The sequence below is a fragment of the Sipha flava genome, unplaced genomic scaffold, assembly GCF_003268045.1.
Source record: "Sipha flava isolate LNK unplaced genomic scaffold, YSA_version1 109_pilon_pilon, whole genome shotgun sequence".
NCBI lineage: Eukaryota > Metazoa > Arthropoda > Insecta > Hemiptera > Aphididae > Sipha > Sipha flava.
The window spans coordinates 1,226,982-1,249,166 of record NW_020271726.1 but is presented as its reverse complement, the minus strand read 5'-3'; the positions used below and the strand labels follow the sequence as shown (position 1 = coordinate 1,249,166).

Sequence of the window (22,185 nt, the reverse complement as noted above, 5' to 3'; positions counted from 1 at the left end):
ATATAGATACATAATTTATATTCGTTTTCTAACGTAAACGGTAGTCACGCAGTGTTTTCTGTATAACGGGTAATATATTATAATGTATACATGAATGATGTGTGGGTGGTCTAGAGCAGTGTTTTTCAACTTGTGTTCCGCGGAACCTAAGGGTTCTGTGAGTTTGTGCGAAGGGTTCCGGGAGAAATTTGGGAAAATATAAATTAATTAGCAATATTTTGATTTTAACTATTATTTCAACATAGAACTCAACATAGAACTGAAATCGAAACATTTCCCGATATGAGGTTCGTAGTTTGTAGCTTTTCAGCGTATAAAAAGACTAAGTTTCGAAATCAAGTGAATGCGTCTCCGGACTTACAAAACCAACTTTCAGGAATAACTCCAGATTTAAAAACAGTGATGAAAAAAACTATGGAATGATTCCAATCTTCTCATTGAATCTATCTTAGAGGTAATGAGAGGCAAATATTGGATTTTAAGCTTTGATATGTAGGTACATTTATAATATTGTAATAGTATTAAACAAAATAAAATATTAAAGCCGTCTTGTTTTTTTTATACTAATGGCACTCTTGTGCCGGAAGTGTTCGATAACCCACTTATTTAAGTGTACAATACATATGTCTTTATTAATATTATAGAAAAAATATTGGGGTTTCACAAAACGTTTAAGCTCTTGCAAAGGTTCCGCGTGTAAAAGAAGTTGGGAAACACTGGTCTAGAGACCAGTTGAAGCGATGGTAGTGTGAAAATGGCCCGGAGCAAGTTTCGCAGAGATGATTCGAAAATCGTCTACGAATCGCCTACGAATAATCCAAAGCTAGACGATTTGGCTTTTTTTTAAGGGGTTCATTATAATACATATAACACGAGTATATAACAATCGTTTACACGACCGAGTTAATTGTTCACCAATCAGTTGAAAATAAACAGTTAATAAAGCGTACAGTAGCAAACTCATGAACCATAACGCGTACAAGCACGCAGCGGTGCAGTGCAGCAGCCGGTACACGCGGTTACTCGGCGAGCGGTGACTGGGGTACAAGGTAGTGCTCAAGACCCACGTGGTTTAATTACGTTGGACTTCGGTGACTTTAAAGTATGTACTCCACTGCGTACACGTCCATGCGTATAGTAATAATAAAATTAAAAATATAACGCTGCGCGTATAATGCGTATAATCGGACGATGGGGATGATCTGGATGGTTGTTCTATTATTGTTTTTTAATCACCTCGAATGTCATGATCAAGGTCATGGTGAGCACCGACAGTATAAACACCGGCAACACCCAAGCGTCGCGACGCAATAGAGTGAGCGTGGCCGCGGCGTACTGGTGGACGCCTGCGTTGGGCGATCCCGTAGTGATTATCAACCCCGGTGGTGACGTGTACGGGCTGGACGGCAACAGGAACATGTCCGTGCTCATCCCCACCCGTCCACCACCTCCTGTCATCTGTACCACGCTGGCTGCCGCCTCCATGTCATCGCTGCCTGGTCATCACGCACCTGTTGACAATAATTAATTTTTGTTTTTATTTTTATTATTACAAATATATTGTGACGGCCCGAAGTGCAGAACATTTACATTGCAGCAATACGAATAAACGCGTACGTCAGAATAAATAAACGTCTAAATAAACACTACCAAGTGAACGCGGTAAAAAGTATTGTTTATCGGACAAGAGTGGGAACGGGTCCTCGTGGGCAACGCATCTTGACCGTCACGGGAACGATTGGTGGTACAAAACGGTGAACTATACTCGAACGCGAATTAAATCGCAAAGCACACGGAATCGTGGTAGGATCGTGATTAGTGAGAAAACGAATGATTGTCGAGAGGGTCGAAAAACACATCGTTTCGGTGACGGGAAATCAACCATAGTGGTGCCTTCAGTCGCGAGGAGTGTTGGTTGTTCGTTTACAACCGAAACCCAACAGTTGACCGGGTCTTAATAGCCGTGGACAAACACTCCGAACCGACCGTTTCGATGTGTTAACCGTCATATACTCGTACGTATGCGCAAATGCGATTGTATGTTTTTATTTTATTACGGTACGGATGGATTTTTATTTTTATTATTATTCGGGTGGTGTGAAACACATTGAGTTAATTAATCATTTGGATACTAGGATTTGTTCTCTACAGGCAGGGATCCAGCCTACCATAATGGGAGGGGCGGATTATAAATAAGTATACTCTTGAGTCGGCTGGGGCTGGCCGGCTGACGGTTTTCGTCGATCATCGGTCAGAATAATATTGTTCTTATCGACTATTCATTAATTTATGTTATAAAAATAAAAGACGAAAATGTGTGATAATAACAATACATTAGAATGTTATTACGCAAGATAATGCAATTTAATAGTACATCAAATTAAATTAACGCATTTTGAAACGGCCAACGGGGGGGAGGTCGCCCCTACCGACCCTCTGAATCCACGCCTGGTTCTCTCGGGACGATTGAATCCTGGTTTGTACTGATATAACCAGGTTGTTAACTAAATCGGAACACAACTACATTTTATCACTCCTGGTGTTCAGGACCCGACTAGGACGCACCCCCCCTCCCCCTCGGCATTTAATAGCTTCCAACCGGCGGCGTTTGTACGCTTAAGGGTCCCATTTACGGAACGATCTATCGTCAAACTTGTCGTCAAGCAACGTTTGACAGACCAAATCGTCACGTGTATGGACGTGTTTGTAAGTTTTCCGTCTGATCGTCGGTCGTAAGTTTTGACGTATCAACCGGACGACCAACTGAACGATGACAGACGCGGTTTGTGCGTGTATGTAACTGTCTGACAAAGTGAACTACTCAACATTGTTATCACTATTATTATCATTGATTATTATACATTTATTAACACTAAATTTTAATTTTTATTCCGAAATCCGAATTTCTTTTGTGTTTGACGTTATATTTTAATATTCTATTTACGTACCGCTATAAAATGGATTAAAACAAACCATTTGTGACTGAGTTTTTAGAAACTTATAAACGTCATCCAGCTCTGTGGAATACCAAAAGTAATGTATCCAAAAATAAACATTTGAGGAACTTAGGTATCGAAGACTTGTTAAAGGTGTGTCAAGAAAAATTTAAAGATGCTAATGCAGCTTTTGTAAAACGTAAAATAAATAACCTACGGACTGCATTTAGAAGAGAGCTAAACAAAGTCTTGGAATCAAAAACTACCGGCTCATCTGCTGATGAAATTTACGTACCAACGTTATGGTACTATGACTTATTGTCTTTTACTACAGAAGATGAGAGTGGCAGAGTGGGAATATCCAGTTTAGATGATGACACAGAACTGCAATTCACGTAGCAAATTCATATGCGAATATATTCGACGTTCTAAAAGCCACTGTTTTGACCATTTCCTCTTTTTTGTGTATCGTCATCATCATCCACAGACAAAACAAGAGCAGTTGTCAGCAATAATTTCCTCTTTCGATTTATTTTGTTCATTGTGCGCAAAAATATACAAAGCGAAAATGAAAAAATTCCATAAACTATAAAATGCAACCACTCGAATAATATTTCGATTTTCAATTGCGATATAAACCATATCACATTATCACATTATAAACAAACAAAACAAACTTCACCAACTTAAAAGTTAGGTTAGATATCGTCAAACTAATCATTTGTGCCCGGTTGCACGAAGGACCAATAACTAGTTATCGAACCAATAACTAGGTTATCGAATCGATAAAAATTTGGCCCGTTGCACAAAGGACCAATAAGTTTTATCAGTCCAATAAATATTGTATTATCGGTTCGATATGTTGTAGACCCGATTTCGGTTCAATAAATATTCAAAAGAGTTCTATAACTTTATTGGCCTGATAAGATGGAATTATTTTGTGATAATGTAAAATGTAATATTATTATTAATTATCACATCAAATATTTTTGAAACTTCATCAGTTCAATTGTAGTCTATATAATTTTACTTTATTCTCAGATTCAACAGTGTTAGGTTCAAACTAAAGTTTGATCATTTACCATGTATTTATCATCATCATCATCATCATCGAATTCATCTGATTCTGATGAAGAACGTTATGTGGTGGAAGTTTTGATAAACCTTCCTCGACCACGGTTATACAGAGATCGGTTTAATCCTATGGAAAACTATGATGATTTTGATTTCAAAAATAGATTCAGGTAAATCTATATTAGGTTAAACAGGGGTAAATATAAATGGTTTTGACAAGGTTTACCTTAATATAAACACCCTTATATATATAGGTACCTAGTATATGTTCTATACATGTTTTGCAATGTAATTAAAGTCGGGGACACGAAAAATGATCGCTGCCCGTCACGCTTCAAGCGGCTGTTTTTCTAAAGTGGTTATCAAATTAGCAAACTAAAAGCCCGCTTTTTTTTGAAATATTTTCATACATTTATCAGAATTTAATAATAAGGTTATTTTGTTATAGTTAATTTTTTAATAAGATATGAACAAATAAATAATGTACATAATGTAAAAAAAAGTACAATATTTTTAACAATTTATAATAAATAAAATACAAGTATAACATAATAATGAAATAATAATTTTTATTCTAGTTCTTCAACGTCGTTTTCGCTGTCTCCGTCAGTACCGAAATCACTGTCATCAGATGCAAATGTTAAAATCATTGGCTCCGTCAAACTGTCTCTCAATATTTCCTTTTCGTAATCTTCATCTTGAATCTTCTCAGCATGTTCAACACATTTCTCCCAGTCACTTTTTGATACCGAATCCAACGCCTCATTTGTAAGTCTTTCGACGTCCACCATTTTAAAAGTGTTATTTTTTTTTGCCACTTCACTTTTGACTTGCGCCCATATGAGTTCGATAGGGTTGTACTGGCAGTGATACGGTGGTAGCCGAATTACTTCATGGCCCATCGAACAAGCGATTTCGTCTAACTCGTACCTATTAAACGACGGTATTAACAATTTAAGTCGTTCACGCAATTCAGCTAATGTTTCTAGTGGTGAAAAATTAACGCCTTGATTTTTCAGCCAATTCTGCACATCAGCTTTTCGAGCATTACATTTTGGGTAATTATTAATATACATGGAATGATATGGTGCGTTATCCATGATAATAACGCATGGTTCGGGAAGTAGCTTTAACATATCTACAAACCATACTTTAAAAACATCGGCGTTCATTGATAGTCAATAGAATTTTTCGCTTGACATTTAAAAACTAATTTTGACCCTTCTATTAACCCGTATCGAGATGACCCAGCGTGTGTAATAATTAGACGACCTCCTTTACCGATTGGTACTTTTAACCCTTCTGTTCCTTCGTTATATTGCCAAATATGAGATCGTGAATGATTCTGATTTACCCAGGTTTCATCTAGGTAAATCACTGGTCGACAATCTTTCATTTGTCGAAGTGTACAAATGTTACGTAAAAATTTACAACGTAAAGCAACAATATAATTTCGTTCCAATAGCATTTTTCGACCATCATTACATTTTTTAAATGAACAATTCAAGTTTTTTAATAGCCTTCTGACCGATCTAACGGATCCTTCATAATTTGGCATTTTTTTTTTAAGGTGGTTTAAGATTAATAAAGCAGTTGGATATTCACCTTTATCGTAAAACGAATGTACCGTTCGACGAACTACGTCAGCATCAAAATCATCCATTTCCGTACATTTCTTTTGACGCTTATTTAATTTTCGTGGAGATTTAAAAGATGGTCTTTCCTCAACATCCTGTTCTGTAGATTTTTTGGCTTCTACACATATACGCCTCAGCGTTATATATGAAACGCCACAAGCTTCAGCAGCGACTTTTTGGCTACTTTTGAAAAAGTCTGGTGTCAAATCTTTTTTCTCCGACAGCATTTTAATAAAATTATAAACATTATAAATTATTTTTTTGCTCTGGCTATGAGTGTCACGATCTTTAAACGACATTTTATATATAAAAAAAATGGTTTATAAAATAAAAATATTCACAATTTATAAAAACGTGGCACGCACAAAATGTATGTTTACTACAGCACAGTGTGCAAACGACAGAGCAGACAAAACATTGTACGACTGTACAACTGTGCCTGCAGTTCCCCCTCTAATATTTAATGTCTATTTTTTTATAAGGGATGTAAGGAATACAAAAGAATTGAAAAAACTACTGCTGGCCCACCCTATAAAACCGGTTATGGCTCATTATTCGTGCCCGTGAATACGTACGTAACGGCAGCGTGACGGTACAAAGTTGAGAACCAATGGCTACATCAGTGGGTACGAACAACGGGTCGCGGGTGCCAATGCTCATTTTTCGTGTCCCCGACTATATATGTACAAATTTCCAAGCAACCATATTTTGGGGTCATATTTAGTATAAAAACATTATCCAGTTCACAATGTAAAATTTACATTAGTAATTATGACAACAATCACTATAGAATAATAAACGTAGAACGTATTATTAATACAATAAAATAAAATGTGTACAAATTGTAACTATATTATTACTGTAAAAATGATAACAGTTAACGCTGATAACAGTAAAAATATATGATAATTGTTGTAATCATGGTATCTAAATTTTGGTTAGATTACTAACCATTAAAATGTTAAAGAATTGTTTGTGCAACAGTACAGCACTTTAGGGAACCAATAAAGTTATTTATCCGATTGTTTATTGAACCGTTATCATAGCTTATTGTACTCTTTTTATCGATCGTTTGTGCAACCGGGCATTGGTGTGTGGACTGCGTCAGGTTTGACAACTGATCGGCCGATTGGTTTGACGACAAGTTTGACGATAGATCGTTCCGTGTATGGTCCCCTGTAGACACGACGACCCACGCGATAGTATCATTATTATTATTATTATTATTGTTATCGTAACTGATTGCGAAACGACGGGACGTAAGTCTAATTGAAATATTTTCACTTAACCCCACGTTGCAATCGCACTACATTGTACACGTCCTGTACACAGCCATTAGACAACGTAGTGGCTACCGATATTATAATCACTAATAGCGAATTCCGATGATAGACGCGCGCTACGTGATCATCACATTCGTCTTGGCCGGGAGACTTCAACTTTGTCCGTGGCGCGCGCAGCGTATGACACGGGTACGGCCCTCGCCTTGTTAAGCGACCGTGCACGGCAACGTACCGGAGGGGGGGGCGTGCAGAACGTAATCCGGTCGAGCACTGCGGCGCGTTAATGGACGTCGTTTTTAATGGATTGTTTAACGTTCGGTTCGCGTTCCATAATAATATAACGTAAACGTGTAAGATTTTTTTTTCTCTCATTCGTTTACAGCCTTATGTGATCGTTGCTCGCGCGTTGTGTGCGTTGCACACCGCGGTGACCGCACGCGCACCGTGTTCCGCACAATAATTCGCGCGGAACATTTCGAAACGCTTCCGGGTCCGAACGGTGTCCGATAAAAACCCCCCGAACAAAGTTATTTTCCTTGCTATTAACACGCGGGAAAATGTTCTTTTCTCGCGGAAATCTCAACACGGAAACTTCAAGATATTTACTTGTTTAACTTTTGCTTTCGGTAACCCAGCACAGTTTTTTTTTACATTATTGTCTTACCTCTGGCGGCGTTTTTGACATCTGTTTTCGAAAATGTGTTACGCAGTGTCGTAGCCAGAAAATTGTTTTTTGGGGGCGGGGCACTTAATTTTTTTCTCAATTTTTGCAATGCTAGAATACCTAATCATCACCTATTACTTTATGGCCCCTTTGCTTATAAAGTGTTAACTACAGACCTATTATTTTTATGACTACCATTATATGCTAACAACTATGGTACCCATATATTTAACACATTATTATATTATTATTATATTATTTGTTATTAACAAAGTATTATTATTTCTTTAATAATATTTTTAAAAATTAAAAAATAACAAAGTATTTAAATATTATGTTAAAACATATATTGATAGAATAATGTATTAATTAATATAGCTATATTAATATAATTTTGGCCAACCAAAAAAAAAAAAAAAGGATTTCGGGGGGGGGGGGAAGTGCCCCCAGTGTCCCCCCTGGCTACGGCACTGGTGTTACAGATGTTCGTTTCGCGTTTATCATAAATTGTGGTCGACAACTGCCAATAAGGAATAACTATAATATATTTATTTTGCCAGAAAACAGTTTAATATTTTTACGAGTATAACGATAAATAATGTCAAAAAATACCATATAAACACTAACATAGTAATTAACCACCATATAAGTTTGACCCAATTCACCACTTAAGTAAAAGAACCTTGTGTTGGTGAAATTGATTGGAGTCTTATCAATAACTGTATTATTTATTATTTACCTAAATTTTGTAACAGCTAAAGGCAGAAACTGAGCAGCAAAAGGGAGGAATAGGAATAAATGGTTAGTTACTCAACATTACGCGTTATGATTATAATCAAAAATATTGTTTTTGTTTCCATTTTTCTTGCGAAGATGAATAAATGTCCAAGTGAAGTTTTTAAACTGAGAAATGTGAACGGAGGGGTTTGTTGTTATGACGAGGTAAAGCATAACGGTGCAAGGCCGCTAATTTTTTTCTTTTCGGAGGTAAACAACAGCGGGTTGCGCTTATTTATTATTTATTTTGCCAATAAAGCGCGATTAATCGTAATAACCACCGGATATGCGCTCCGAGATTGTTGACGACGGCGTTTTATATCGTGACGCCGGTGGTTTTTTTTTTTCGGTTTTTTACCGTATACCCTCCCGGCCAACGGGTATATATATATATATATATATATACATACAGATTGACGATGATTTTTTCCAATACAACATCAATACGCGCGCAGCCTGCAGCCTCCGGTCGCATTTGGCTTCATCGAGTTCATCGGTGCGTACAGCGTGTACTTATGTGTTGTTGTACGTGTACATAATAATAATAATAATAATAATAATAATAATAATAATAACAATAATACGCATTACAATATTATATTCGCAATTTTTTTATTTGATACGCGCGGAAAAGAAGGAACCCCGCCGGGGAACTGCTGCACACCGGTGGTCAGGTTCACCGGATCAAATGCAATCGCTTTACAATAGACCATGATTTGTGTCCGTGCAACACCATTAAACTACACGTAAACGTACGGATAATTTTCTATACGATATAGTTTGGTTGACGTGCGACCACGCGTACTGCAATTGCACATACGCGTGTAGTGTACGTATCATATATTACGACGATGCGACGCGTGGAATGGTATATTTTAACCCAACACGCGACCCGTTACGTATAATAGTTATACGTGCGAGCGTGTAAAACTTATGTATTGTAATTATTACTCGACGACGTGATCGGAGTAATAATAATATCGATAATACGCTAGTTGGGTTCGTATTTAATAATATGTAACGTGTGTAAATCATTGTAACTCCGGTGAGATCAGACGTGTGTGTACCGATAAATACACAATAAACACGCGTACACGGTATAAGAAAACGCGGTTGAAAATTCGTCACAGTCTTGCATAAGATATGTCTCCCTACAGTGCACCAGAGAGTATTTAATAATACGTTAATAATATTATTATACGTTCTTCGGTGTTGTTATGTATTATGTTCTCTTCGCAGTCGAAAGTCGTTCTTAAATCGACTAGACGTATGATATATAAATATATATATTACATTGCATTGTCGTTATTTCACATCGATTCCGTTTAGCAATGAAAAAATGAAAACCTATAATAACGTCCAGTGTGTTCAAATAAACATTAGCGAATGTTAATATAATAACGTATTATTATAGTATATTCAGTGTCTTGACGATAATGAGTTTTCCTGCGATTTGTTACATAGGCAATTGTCAGAGTTTTATGCGATTCGACGCGTAATCGTAAAATTGCGATATTTTGCTATTATTTTATTTCTCTCACAATACAACGTTATGTAAACACGAATTATAATTGTATTGTACGCGGAATACGATGCACAAAAACGAAAATATGGGCTATGTTTGTTAAAATATATTACCATTACAGTTTGTGTCTTATAGTGATTGGGTATTTGACGTAAACTAGTTTTAAACATCACGATATAATGTGTAGGTAGGACGTACATCTGTGGCATCTACACTGAAAAGAAAAAAACGCGAATTGACCGTTTATTTCCTTTGCTCGTGAAGTAAAAAATAATATAAGAAAGATAATAAATAAACATTCATGAAATCTGTTTGATTAAACGTCTCGGGAAAAAAATGTGACATTATGTGTACACACGTAATAATATTGATATTCAAGTGCAGACATCGGCACGTCAGTTAACCAGTATATTTACTCAGCTCCGAAGACCGATTACATGGGAAAAGAATTTGTTCTAGTACAAATGTAAGAAGAAAAAAATAAATGATAATATGAAGAAAAAAAGCGACGGTGGGAAATCCACATTTTTATTCAAAACTGTGTGCACGCGCCGCGAACCGCGTGGGAGTCGGGATCCACGTGCGATGGTTTTCGGAGGCATCCAGTTTTTCGCCCTTCAAATATTCATCTTTCTTTCTTTCTCTCAACTTTTCACTCTTTCGAAAAATCCAAGGCCACCGGAAAACATAACGCCGGGCTAATGCACTTTTTTTAATAGTGTCCGAAAATATTTGAATGCGCATACGTTTCGGGAATGATTTATCGATTTAGACGAAAACGAAATTTAATTTACTATGTATACGAAATCAAAACGTACCGTGAACCGCCACGCGCAACTAAGGTCAAACAGTTTATTCTGTTGGTCAAATATTATGCAGTTCGAAAGTCGATGACTCGTTGGACTAGTCGATGAATAATGGAAAAACGAAACTATTTCGTAAATCATTAAATAATTATACAACATATGTAGTAAAATATATTGGATATTATTATTATTATTACTATAACGTTTATGAGTAAAAAATAAAAATATTAAAACCGAATAAAGGCGTACGTACGTATAATTACTAATTATTTCTTGTAAAGAACGTAAACACAGCATTAAAGTGTCTTCACGGTCTCCAAGGTGGTTGATTCGCATTAGATTGATGAATCATTTCTAAATGATGTTTTTAATGGGTTTAAACGGACGAAGAATTCTGTCTCCGTTTCAGAGACTATCGTTTTGAGATTTTAAATCGGGCTTAACAATCGTGTAGGAATTTATTTTCCTCTAAATACGAAGGGAAGTATCGCAAGCAAGAAAACAAGAAAATTTATGAATTCCTAAACCAAATTCATGTGTGCTAAATAGCATTCAATATTTCGTAAATGGATATCGTTTTTTCGTGAATAATATACTTCAAGCAGAAATTGGATTTTCTTATTTTTTTGTGGTCGTTTTTAAATATAATTTCACAGTAATATAGTTGTTTAAAATATTTAAAATGTAGTACAGTTGAACCGCGATAACTCGAAAAATTTGACAACTCGAATTGTGTTTTATTCCCCTAGAAAATTTTTCCCTTATAAATTAGTTAAATATCTCGAATAATACATATCTGGAAGTGAATTGTTATCCCTCTTCAACTTCAAGTTATCGCGACTCGACTGTATATGCATAAACGTGCTCACGGGGTGTGCTGGGTGTTCCCGAACACTCCTAGAAATTTTGGAAATGTGGCTCTAAAATTTTAGCTTAAGAGCGAGGAGCCTCTTTTTCAGTTGATGTTTCTCAAATTAAATGTAATTCATTCTAAAATATTTGCTAATAAATAAATTATATCTTGTTATAGAATAAATAAAATAAAATTTTTTAATATTTGTGTGAAAACTTATTAAGATAATTTAACAGCAACAATCGATTACAAAAGTATAAAACATATTCATTGGAACTAGTATACCATAATATTAAATAAAAACAATTTTTATTTAATTATTTATACATTATAATTTATTGGCTACAGATGAGTTGCCGCCCGACATGTCATTAACGTGTTGGAGACCGGTGAATTGCAGCCCGGTGGTTAATTCGCCATTTCATGTCCATTGGTTTAACGTGCTCTCCTACTGAAGTTGTTATAAATTTTGAACAAGCTATCCATAGTGCTGTAGCAAAAGTCTTTCCTAATGCAAAAATAAGAGGATGTCGATTTCACTTAGGGCAAAGTTGGTGGAGGAAAATTCAAAGTTTAGGACTCACGAAAATGTATAACACAAATACAGATGAAAGTTATTATTTCAAAATTTTTTTTGGTTTGTCATTTTTGGATTCTGACAACGTCATTGATTGTTTCACGGATGACTTTTTAGCAATATTGCCCGCTAAAGATGATCGGGTTGTACAATTTACCGACTATGTTTTCGAAAACTATATATCTCCGGCCACCATGTGTCCCCCAAATTCATCATTCTACTCTAATCATCCTAATATCTATAATTTTATTTATGTTTTAGTAGAAATTCAATCAGAAACGTGTATCAAATGAAGCAATGGAATAAAAACGAAGAAAATATGTAAAAAAGAAGCATTTATAAGACAACAGATGACAAAGCTAGCATAAAAAGAAATAGAGCGGTTTAATTTCATTAAATCATTAAGTTTTAAATTTTTGCCCAACCAATAATCTAAAAAAATTAATTTTACCATAAATTACCATACATTTTGTCATTTTTACATAAATAATAATAAAAAATAAAAAAAAAATTTTGGGAGACGACTCAGCCAACCTTCTCGTGATGTCTTCTGAGTAACGCTGATAGGCTGATATGAAGTGATAAATAAAATGTGGCTGTAACTCGTACGTCTCTTATATAAACACGGACCGCAACTCGTACTTAATTTAGGGATTGGGCTGCAACTCACCAACACCTAATTTATTAAATATACCAACACGTTTTGTCACGATAGGGCCCAATAATATTGTAGGTACCCCATAAAATACAAGTCTGCGCACACTTATGAGTATATACAAGGTGCATATTCGCATATTAATGCCTCTAGTATTTTAAATATTTAAAAATGTACAGTAATAATTTATTCAACTTAGACACTGTGCTTAAAATGTGTATTAACAACACATCGCTAAAATACAATACAAAAATGTAAATATAATATATAAATACATACTTACACTATATGAATATCTTTATTTTTTTTAACAGACATCATCGGTTCGATACTACGACATAAATTAATATTAAGTATCGTTCCTGTCAAGAACTAGCAATTTTATTGAATGGTGATAATCGTCGAAATAATCGTTCGTCGGTCGTTTGATCACCTAAAGATGAAAAAATCAATTGTACTATTTTTTTTTTCACGCACAAATCAACATACGTGAGTCACGTACACGTATTTATATTTTCCTCCCAAAGAAAGTGTTAAAATATAAAACGATCGTATTCACCGACTGACCTTGTTTTAGTGTTAATTGAAGGAAATTACCGATTTCATGATGTGAAATCACAGAAGACAATATCGAAAGCTTAATGAAATCGATTTCAAAATATTGTATTGTATTCCGAATGTAAACGGTTTTGGTACCTAATTGAAAATACTGTGTTAAATTTGTTATTCTTTTTTTTTATTTTTTTATTTTTATTTTTTTTTTATGTAGTCCAGAATTATAAACATTTTCAAATCGAGAGCAATGTTTAATTATATTATTAAAACCGTTTATGCGAAGCGAACTGTTTTTGATTTAAATTTGATTTGATGTGTGCCAAAAGAACGAAGATTATTTCATCGGATTTTGAGGAATTTTCACGTGAATAATTATCGTCAATTAAATGCGACTATATAAACAACGAAAATCGAATACTCTACATTTAATAGTAAAACCAGTCTATTCTATAACCAATGGTAGAACGTTACCGTAATGTATCAGCTTAATTTCGAATATTTTTTTTTTTTTTATTATTCGTATTAATGTTTATTAACGTAGTGATCCAACAACGAGATCCCAACGCACAGATTAAAGTTTACCAAGGGTATATTATATTGGTTTATTTATTTTGTATTTTGCTTTTTATTGATAAATAATAACAAAAGAAATGTATAGTTCTCTAGACCTGTTTGCGCTCGGTATATTCTCAACAAAGAATTTCGTCAGGCCCGCGGAACGACTGCGTCTGCGGGTCGTCGTAGTGACGATGGCGGCGATGATCGATTGTGTCACGTGAGTTGTTAACTTATCGAACATCGTGTACGACAGTACGTATTATTATTACCATAATTATTAATTCTCAGCAACGACCTTGTGCCATATTGTTTGCGCATAATGTATACAATTATATATATATACACTTAGGTGGACATTTTCTCCGTAGAATTTAACTATCCCGTTTTGCGTAATGACATCCGATTATGTGCACGCGTGTGTCAACAAATTGTTATTTTGGAATATTTGAACCGCTGCTGCAATTGCACACTGGCTGTGTATTATGCGTATGTAAAACAAAATAATGATACCGGGTAAGTGCACGAACACCGGAATATTGTCACCTAAAAGAGCATATTGATAATTATTATCAGTGTGCTCTTTTAGACGACAGTTCCAATTACAGCGACAATTACCGTAATCCGTGTAATTTACTATTATCAGATATTAGTAAGTACATGAATTATGATTGAGTGTTGTAGCGCAAGTCGCATCATACACGATCACCAATTGATTTTAATACCCGAATATGTCGACATATTGTGTTCACTAAAAAACAAACTTTGCATTCATCCGAAATTACAATAACTATGATATTGCACTTTTAAGTTCTAACACGCTCATTGACAAACTTCAACTAGCAACGACCAGACCGTTATATCTTTATATCTAGCTGATGAGCATGTAGTTAATAAATAAACCTGAACTAAGCTGACGATCGACGCTTGATGTATCGCAAAATAAACAATATGAGAATTGAAATTAAACATTGTAAATAATCTAGGAAAAATAAAATCTTATGTTATCGGTAATATTCATCAACGTGCTCTTTTGAGTTATGATTGTAAAGGATATGCTATAATTATTAAAGAGGTGTACTTTTTATGCTTTTTTTGACTTGTTTTACGAAAAGTGTGTTTTTTTTCGGTGCGATGTGATCGCGTAAAATCAGAAAGTAATACAAAAATGGTGGCAAGTAGATCTAACATCCATTGGGGTCAAATTTTTCAAGATTACGTTTTCGCTGAGCTGCATATCTATTTCTATTGAAATGAAGTAGCAGTGTAAATAAAAAAACGAATAAGTGGTATTTTCTGTGTGGCAGTTTTACTCTGTGCGGCATTAAGACTTAATACTGAACAACTAATGTAGTTATACATACTCATAGTTATGTGGAGTTATATATAGTAACGTATACGTGCGTATAGTTACAAGTGTACGATAAAAGAATTGAGAGAAACCGGAAAACCGGATGTACAACTCGGATTTCGATGACGAAAATATCGTACACAGGGCCGTGTCTAGGGGGGTGCGAGAGGTGCGTGTTCATCGGACGCCATTAACACTGGGGCGCCAAAAGCTTTTTCATAATCTAAGTAAAATTACTGAAAGTTAACCATATTATTTAATTCAAAATATTTAACACGTTTAACGCCATGGTCTCGCGCGTAGTCGACATCATTAACATTGTCTTGATCGGCGGTGTTGCTAATTTATTTTTAGTATTGGTATTTATTTTTGCTCCGAAATCGATGAGATGACAAATTAACAATAATATACCATTTATAAAATTATAAAAATAATAAAAAATTGTATACAGAAATCAGCCTCGTGAATGAAGGAAATAATTAGAATAAGAACAGATTTTGAAATTTAGAATGCTGAAAGTATTGAATGGGTTATTGAGAGACTAATTAGGATATTGCGTTTGGTAGGTAAGGAAGGGCAGTCAAAGATAATATAAGATAGAATATAGATTTTTTTTTCTAAATGGAGTGTGCAGAGAAGGGAACAGTGGCGCAACTTGACGATAAGGAGTCCATGTGAAAATTCCAGACTTATATTATTATTTATTGTTATTATATTAAAACAGACAACATAATGTATGTATATTACAGATTATAGTAGAAATATTGTAAGGGACAAAGGTAATATCAGAAGAGATCTCAAAGCTCCTCAAAACCGGGGGCTTCTGTGAATTGTAAACACGATACTCCCGATAATTGCACCACTGGAAGGGAATCGTTAAGATTTAATTTGCAAGCAACATGGTAAGAGATGATGGTCAGTGCGAAATCGATTAAATTTGATAACGAAGGATCTGGAAAGAGTGAGATCGTTGAATCAAACTTTGTCTGGTATAACAGGAACTACAGATTTAAATCTAGAAGCGAAATTCGCGGGTAACTTGTTCAAGTAGGTAGACCATAGTGAGAAAACATGGCGTCGAAGAATAAGTTTGAGTTATATTAATTATTTTGTTCTTTAGTCATTAATTATTTCTTTTATTAATTTAATAAATACAAAATAAATGAGAAGTTACATAAAACCCCATATTCTTAAGTAGTCTCCTTATAGCTTAGCTATAATTATAGGTTCAAAAATATTTTGTAGAGGGACGAGGGCGCTAAAAATTATTTTTGGTACCGGGTGCTAATTATACTAGGCACGGTACTGATCGTACACACATAATTATTATAGTTCTTGTCACCATATGAACATGCGTAATAACGTGCGTCGTGTACACAGACAACTAGGTACTAATTACACCAAAAATAACTGTTGTCAAGGCGATTTTCGTCTGCGCAGTTATGATGACGTCCGTGTTTCACTACATACAAGGTATACGCATGCGTCTTGTTACGAATTTCGCTTGGTGGCGGCGGCGTACCTATTGTCGTATCTACCTATAGTGTACGGTCGGTACCGCATCGTCGGTACTGCATCATCATGTACTGTTAACCTATTCAGTATTATAATTTATTGGTTCTTCGTGCGTATTATGTATTGGTACGGTATCGTACACGATACGTATTATATATTATATTTTATACGCGCAGAAGGAAACGTTACGTGAAGGAAAACGGAGAATAAATCTCGAAAAATAGCCCCATAAGTCGCGGCCCGGTGATTGATGGACGGTATATTATAATAATATTATGATGGATAACGTGAATCGGAGCCGTGGACAATGGGATCATGTCTGTATATACATAATATTGTATACACGAATGTGAGTGTGCGCGCGCGCACGCGCGTGTGTGTGTACAGCGATCCGTTCGAAAGGGTGAAAAGATTATTATTATGCTCGTGACCACTCGGTGATATGACGTGCGCACACGACGCGAGGAGGCAACCGCCACGCTCGAGGATTATTGCTTCGTATTATAATAATATTATATAACGTATATTATAATAATATCAACTTGTGAATGTATACCGAACCCAGTAGGTATACTATACACGTGTATCTACATGTACATGTATATATGTATAAATATATACCTAATTTCAATGTATTATAAATGTTTGTACGAATGCACGCAGCAATGTCTGACTCTGTGAAAAGAGATATTATCATTCTTCCGATGCTTCGAGACACAAACGTCGTTTCTTATTCTCAGGTTGTTGTTGTTTTTTTTTTTTCATTTTCATTTTGTTCTTCTATCTGCTGTCGTCGGACGTCGCGTTTAAATTACCATAAATAACTCAAAACGCACACACATTCGTAAGGAACCCGTGCACACTAACAGGCAGCTCATCTATCCCATTATTATTATATACTTTTTTTATTATTATTTCCACATATGCATATATATATGATGTAACATATTATGTACATGCATCTTCCGTTACGAGCCGTTTACCTGAGTATACATGTGTAAGAAAAAAAAGCACGTCCACAACCCAAATTCACGTTGCTATCCGAATATTCATCGGATGTGCAACTTCGTACAATATTATTATGTATTAGGCATTCACGTCATACGCACGCATTATGCTCGCACACACACACACACACGCGCGCGCGCACGCGCGTGCGTATATATATATTTATTATACGTATACCGCTGCAGTATTAAATTTGTGAAGCCGGTAACGCGTTTATATTGTGTCTGCACTTCAGAAGGTCAATCAGATACGACGATGTCTCGTAACGATAAAAGTGCATATTTATATATATATATACTGTACTATACCTAAAATATATAACGGACACACGATTTTTTAGTCGTCAAAACGACTTGATGCTAAACTAACAAATTATCATATATATATCGACGCGCAATGCGTCGTAGTGAACTTAACAGCGGAATAAAAGTTATTGTTTTTAACCGATTACATACAAGTTTTACTTTTGATGAAAAAATTCCGTACAATTTTACGTAAAATATGTACCTATATGACAAATCAACATACACTGCACACGTACATATAGAAATGTATACGGCTGCGTTTTGTTTGACTGCATAATATTATACACACATTGAATTGTGGATACTTATAAATCAAAAAGTGTATTGGAAATTATTTTTATCGTTACTAGGTATATATTCATAAATAATGTGTTCGAAATTAATGGTTGAACATTTTTCTTTTAAAGTAATAAAGTAATAATATACTGTAATATAGTGCCTCATCATTTATAAGTAATACGACGATATTCATAGAAAATAAATATTTAAATGTAAATTAATAAGTTACACAGGTACACATTATTGCATTTACCATACTGTGTTATTATATTTTACACACAGAAGCTTACATGAGGCCACACATACCTACGTGTACATAACACATAATACACGTAATACTTATAACTATTTGTACAATATTAACTACCAGCAATTCAACAACTCCTCTTCGTGTGATTTGTGTTTGTTAATTTTTTTTCGGTTATAATATAATTTATTTAAAAAAATCTGTGTAGGTCAGTTTGACAATAATTTTTAAAAGGAAAAAAATAATACCCAAACAATATAATATGATTATCCTCGATCGCAGCCCATGCCTTTAGGTCGTCCAAACAACATAATATTATCCTAATTTAATATGTCCGTGCCAATTGTACAATTTGTTGTATTATTTTACATACACACACAACGGATTAAACATCTCAAGAACTGTTATTAAATTATAAGGGTTAAGCGGCGTAATATCAGAAATAAGATTGGCATTAATTTATACGAGACAGTAACACGCGCGTACATTGTGCGCAAAACAATCGTAACATAAACCATTATCTTAAAATATTATTTTACGAGTACGCGTATAAATACACACAGCTGTCGTGCGTGTTAACTTCATGAATATTTTATGAAATCAAGTAAACATATCACGATACTAATTTTAATTTTTGAGTAAGCTCCACGGGCGATTTACTAGGAAATCACGTGTTTTAAACAAGTGTTTATACGATACACTACTTATCTGAATGATATGCTCGTTTAAAGTTTCCAAAAAAAACCGAAAAAAAAACACGTCTATTCGTGTATCAAAATTAATGTTATATATATATATATATATATACCATCATTTTCTTGTGCCCGATTGAGAACGAAATATTCTGCTCGGAACTTCGTTGATATTCGTTGTAATTTGAATACATCGTACACGTACAACAAAACAAATACGGTGTGTTGTGTACGCATATAGGCATATATTTTATGTTTATGAATCCGACGTCGATAACTGTTCATACGCGTATTCCATTACGACACACGAGTTTGTACGCGCGGCCCCGTAGAATTGCTGCAGTACACTACTTCTGCCATGAATCTATTTTCACCACGTTTCGCATGTATCCACGACGGCATTGTAATCACGACGGGGCTGCGTACGAGTGCAGTGTATAAATTGATGCAGAGACGGTTCGCCGTAAGCCAGTATCACGAGATCCGAATTTGTGGCCGAGGCCTTTTCGTCCGCACACCTTCTATTAACGTGAGGCGTTACTCGAAGGGCACGGTCGAAACGGACCCCAAGGTATGATGACCAAGGGGCCCTGGTCGTCACATGGACCACCGGCACCGAGCCGAGGTCCGTACCCTTTCATTCCGCGGACACGAGAACCGTGTTGAGACCCCCGGTCTTCACTAGGTATTGTGGTTTTGTTACTATCTCGCGCTGTGCCACAGCCACCACATTTCAGCCGAAGTAGGCACCTCAACATAGAGGCATCGGGCCCGGCGTGCGGTGGGGTTCCCCCTCCCGTAATACCGACTAGGTTTTCAGTTAATGTCGATTGGTCAAACCGGGGTTTATAGCCCCTACCACTATTTTGGCTTCCCAAGCCGGCTAGTGGTGGGCCGTTGTAAGTTAGTATCAGTAGGATCATGTACGATCTACATAGGTACCTCTTTTGTCCCTGAGCGTTCGTACACGTGCACAGACACGCACACACGCACGCACGCACAGTGTAGATGTACGCGTCCAAATGTACGTATATTTGTATTGTGCCGCCCACGCGGTCACTCATCGGCTCAATCGGCCGTTACACTTCACACACCACAAACCCATGCCGACAACAATAATACTTCTCTATTGTGTGTCGTCTCTCTTCTCCTTTCGACCATGCGTTACAGACGACGATAGGGTACGCGCGCGCGTAATAGAATGGTATGAAAAAAAAAATCATCATCTATATATCATATATATTATGTATGTAAGTATCATTATTATGTGTGTGCGGTAAAGAAATACAAAAAAAAAAAAAAAATAGTAAAAATAAAAACATAACAAAACAAAACGAAGAAATGAAAACTAAAATTATTATAACGGCCATACGATGATAGAAATGACCCTTCCGGGTTAATGAACCTCTCATTGTTTTTTTTTTTTTCTGAGATTGGTTTCTGCACCTCCGAGGTTTATGTACACGCATTACCATTACGTTTATTCAATTAATATCTAATACATGCGCCGTAGTCCCACCGATCGAATATCAGCTTGTATGCTCAACAATAGCCAGTTAAGCCCGTGATAGAAGACCGCCGCCATAGTGCCACCGACGCGGCGGCGGTGGCTACCCGCTGAGAATCGACCGCCACCGGACGGGAGTTTAATTAAGACCGATGTCTGCACTTGGTTCGCGTCTTAACCGGTGGAATCCTGGACGAGCTCCGTTCGTCTCAAGATCCCGGCTACGATCTTCAGTCCCGTCCGGTTAAATACCACACGTATCTGAGGTATCGTCAAACTCGAACTGATTGCAGGTATTTTTTCGCGTGACTCGACTCGACACATCCATTTACAAGCTTGTGATAATGCGAAATAAACATTTTTTTCTCATAAAAAAGACCTAGGAAACACCTAATCAAGCATACACGTCATGTTTCCAAGGCGGTCGACTTCCCAAGTTTGACCACGTACTAGCGTATTCGTAGATGTGAATAATACGCGGTAATCATAATCATTACACTGTCGCGTAAGCGAATTAGTTCAATCATAATTATTGTTCGTCGAATTTTTTTTTTCTACAAAACAAACAAAAGAAATATATACACCTATTAACTTATCATTTACAATGTCAACCTACGAACAATAATATACGCATCAAGGTTGAACATTTTTTCCTTGTCTTTCATACGCTCATTGTAATCTATAACTTGGAACCCTGTCCTTCGATCACGTGACATCTTCGTGTTGTTATAATCTCTAAGACGACGATGAGAGCACGTTGATACAAGTGTAACACTTATCAACATATATGAACATATTATTTTACTGTGATTTTATCTGGTGTTATATAAAATATGTTACCAATGCGTATACAGCGCACTAACGCGTTACACTAAATTGATCTATTAACTACGTATGCGCACTTCATTAACATCACATTTACGTAAACAGGTATAAAAATGTATTACTAGGTAATTTATTGTTAGTCTACAAGTAATATCGTTGTGCGCTTAATGAATTACAAAATACATACAATTGAATTGCAGATGTATTAGCTAGTATACTTTCAAAACTTTGTAAATATTTGTTTTTTTTCCGAAATAATATATTTAAACGTTTCTTTGTATATATCTTTATGAATAATAAAATATAATACATAGTATTCATCGTGTATATATATATATATATATATATATATATATATATATATATATATATATACAAAAACATATAGTAAAATAATAATATCTTATAATTATTAGTAAATACTGTTTAATATTGCCAATACGTATTGGGTAAGGATTTACATTAACAGCTAAACTTGGCAAAAACGCACTTCGACCGGTTTACTAATTGTTGCATGTTTTCGAGTGTACATTTTAAAGACAAAGAACAAAATCATTGC

General features: G+C 35.5%; 2 protein-coding genes across 3 annotated transcripts in view; both read right to left on the bottom strand.

Annotated features, from left to right (window-relative positions):
- Positions 1-22,185, bottom strand: part of LOC112687305 — an 81,480-nt gene that overhangs the window by 11,249 nt on the left and 48,046 nt on the right. The window contains exons 3-4 of one of the 2 annotated variants that reach the window (XM_025559949.1): positions 13,071-13,220; positions 1,237-1,511 (exon numbers count right to left, since the gene is read on the bottom strand). In XM_025559949.1, coding sequence (XP_025415734.1) covers positions 1,237-1,485 — 249 coding nt within the window. In that variant the 5' untranslated portion in view covers positions 1,486-1,511; positions 13,071-13,220. The remainder of the gene's footprint in view (positions 1-1,236; positions 1,512-13,070; positions 13,221-22,185) is intronic. The other variant, XM_025559944.1, reaches the window with a different exon arrangement.
- LOC112686953 lies at positions 4,580-5,110 on the bottom strand. Its single transcript, XM_025559456.1, has one exon. It carries the CDS (start codon positions 5,108-5,110, stop codon positions 4,580-4,582), a length of 531 nt encoding a protein of 176 aa, XP_025415241.1.

What these genes read in the sequence shown, in the direction of transcription:
- LOC112686953 (XM_025559456.1), bottom strand. Translation starts at nt 5,110, where the DNA reads ATGGATAACGCACCATATCATTCCATGTATATTAATAATTACCCAAAA.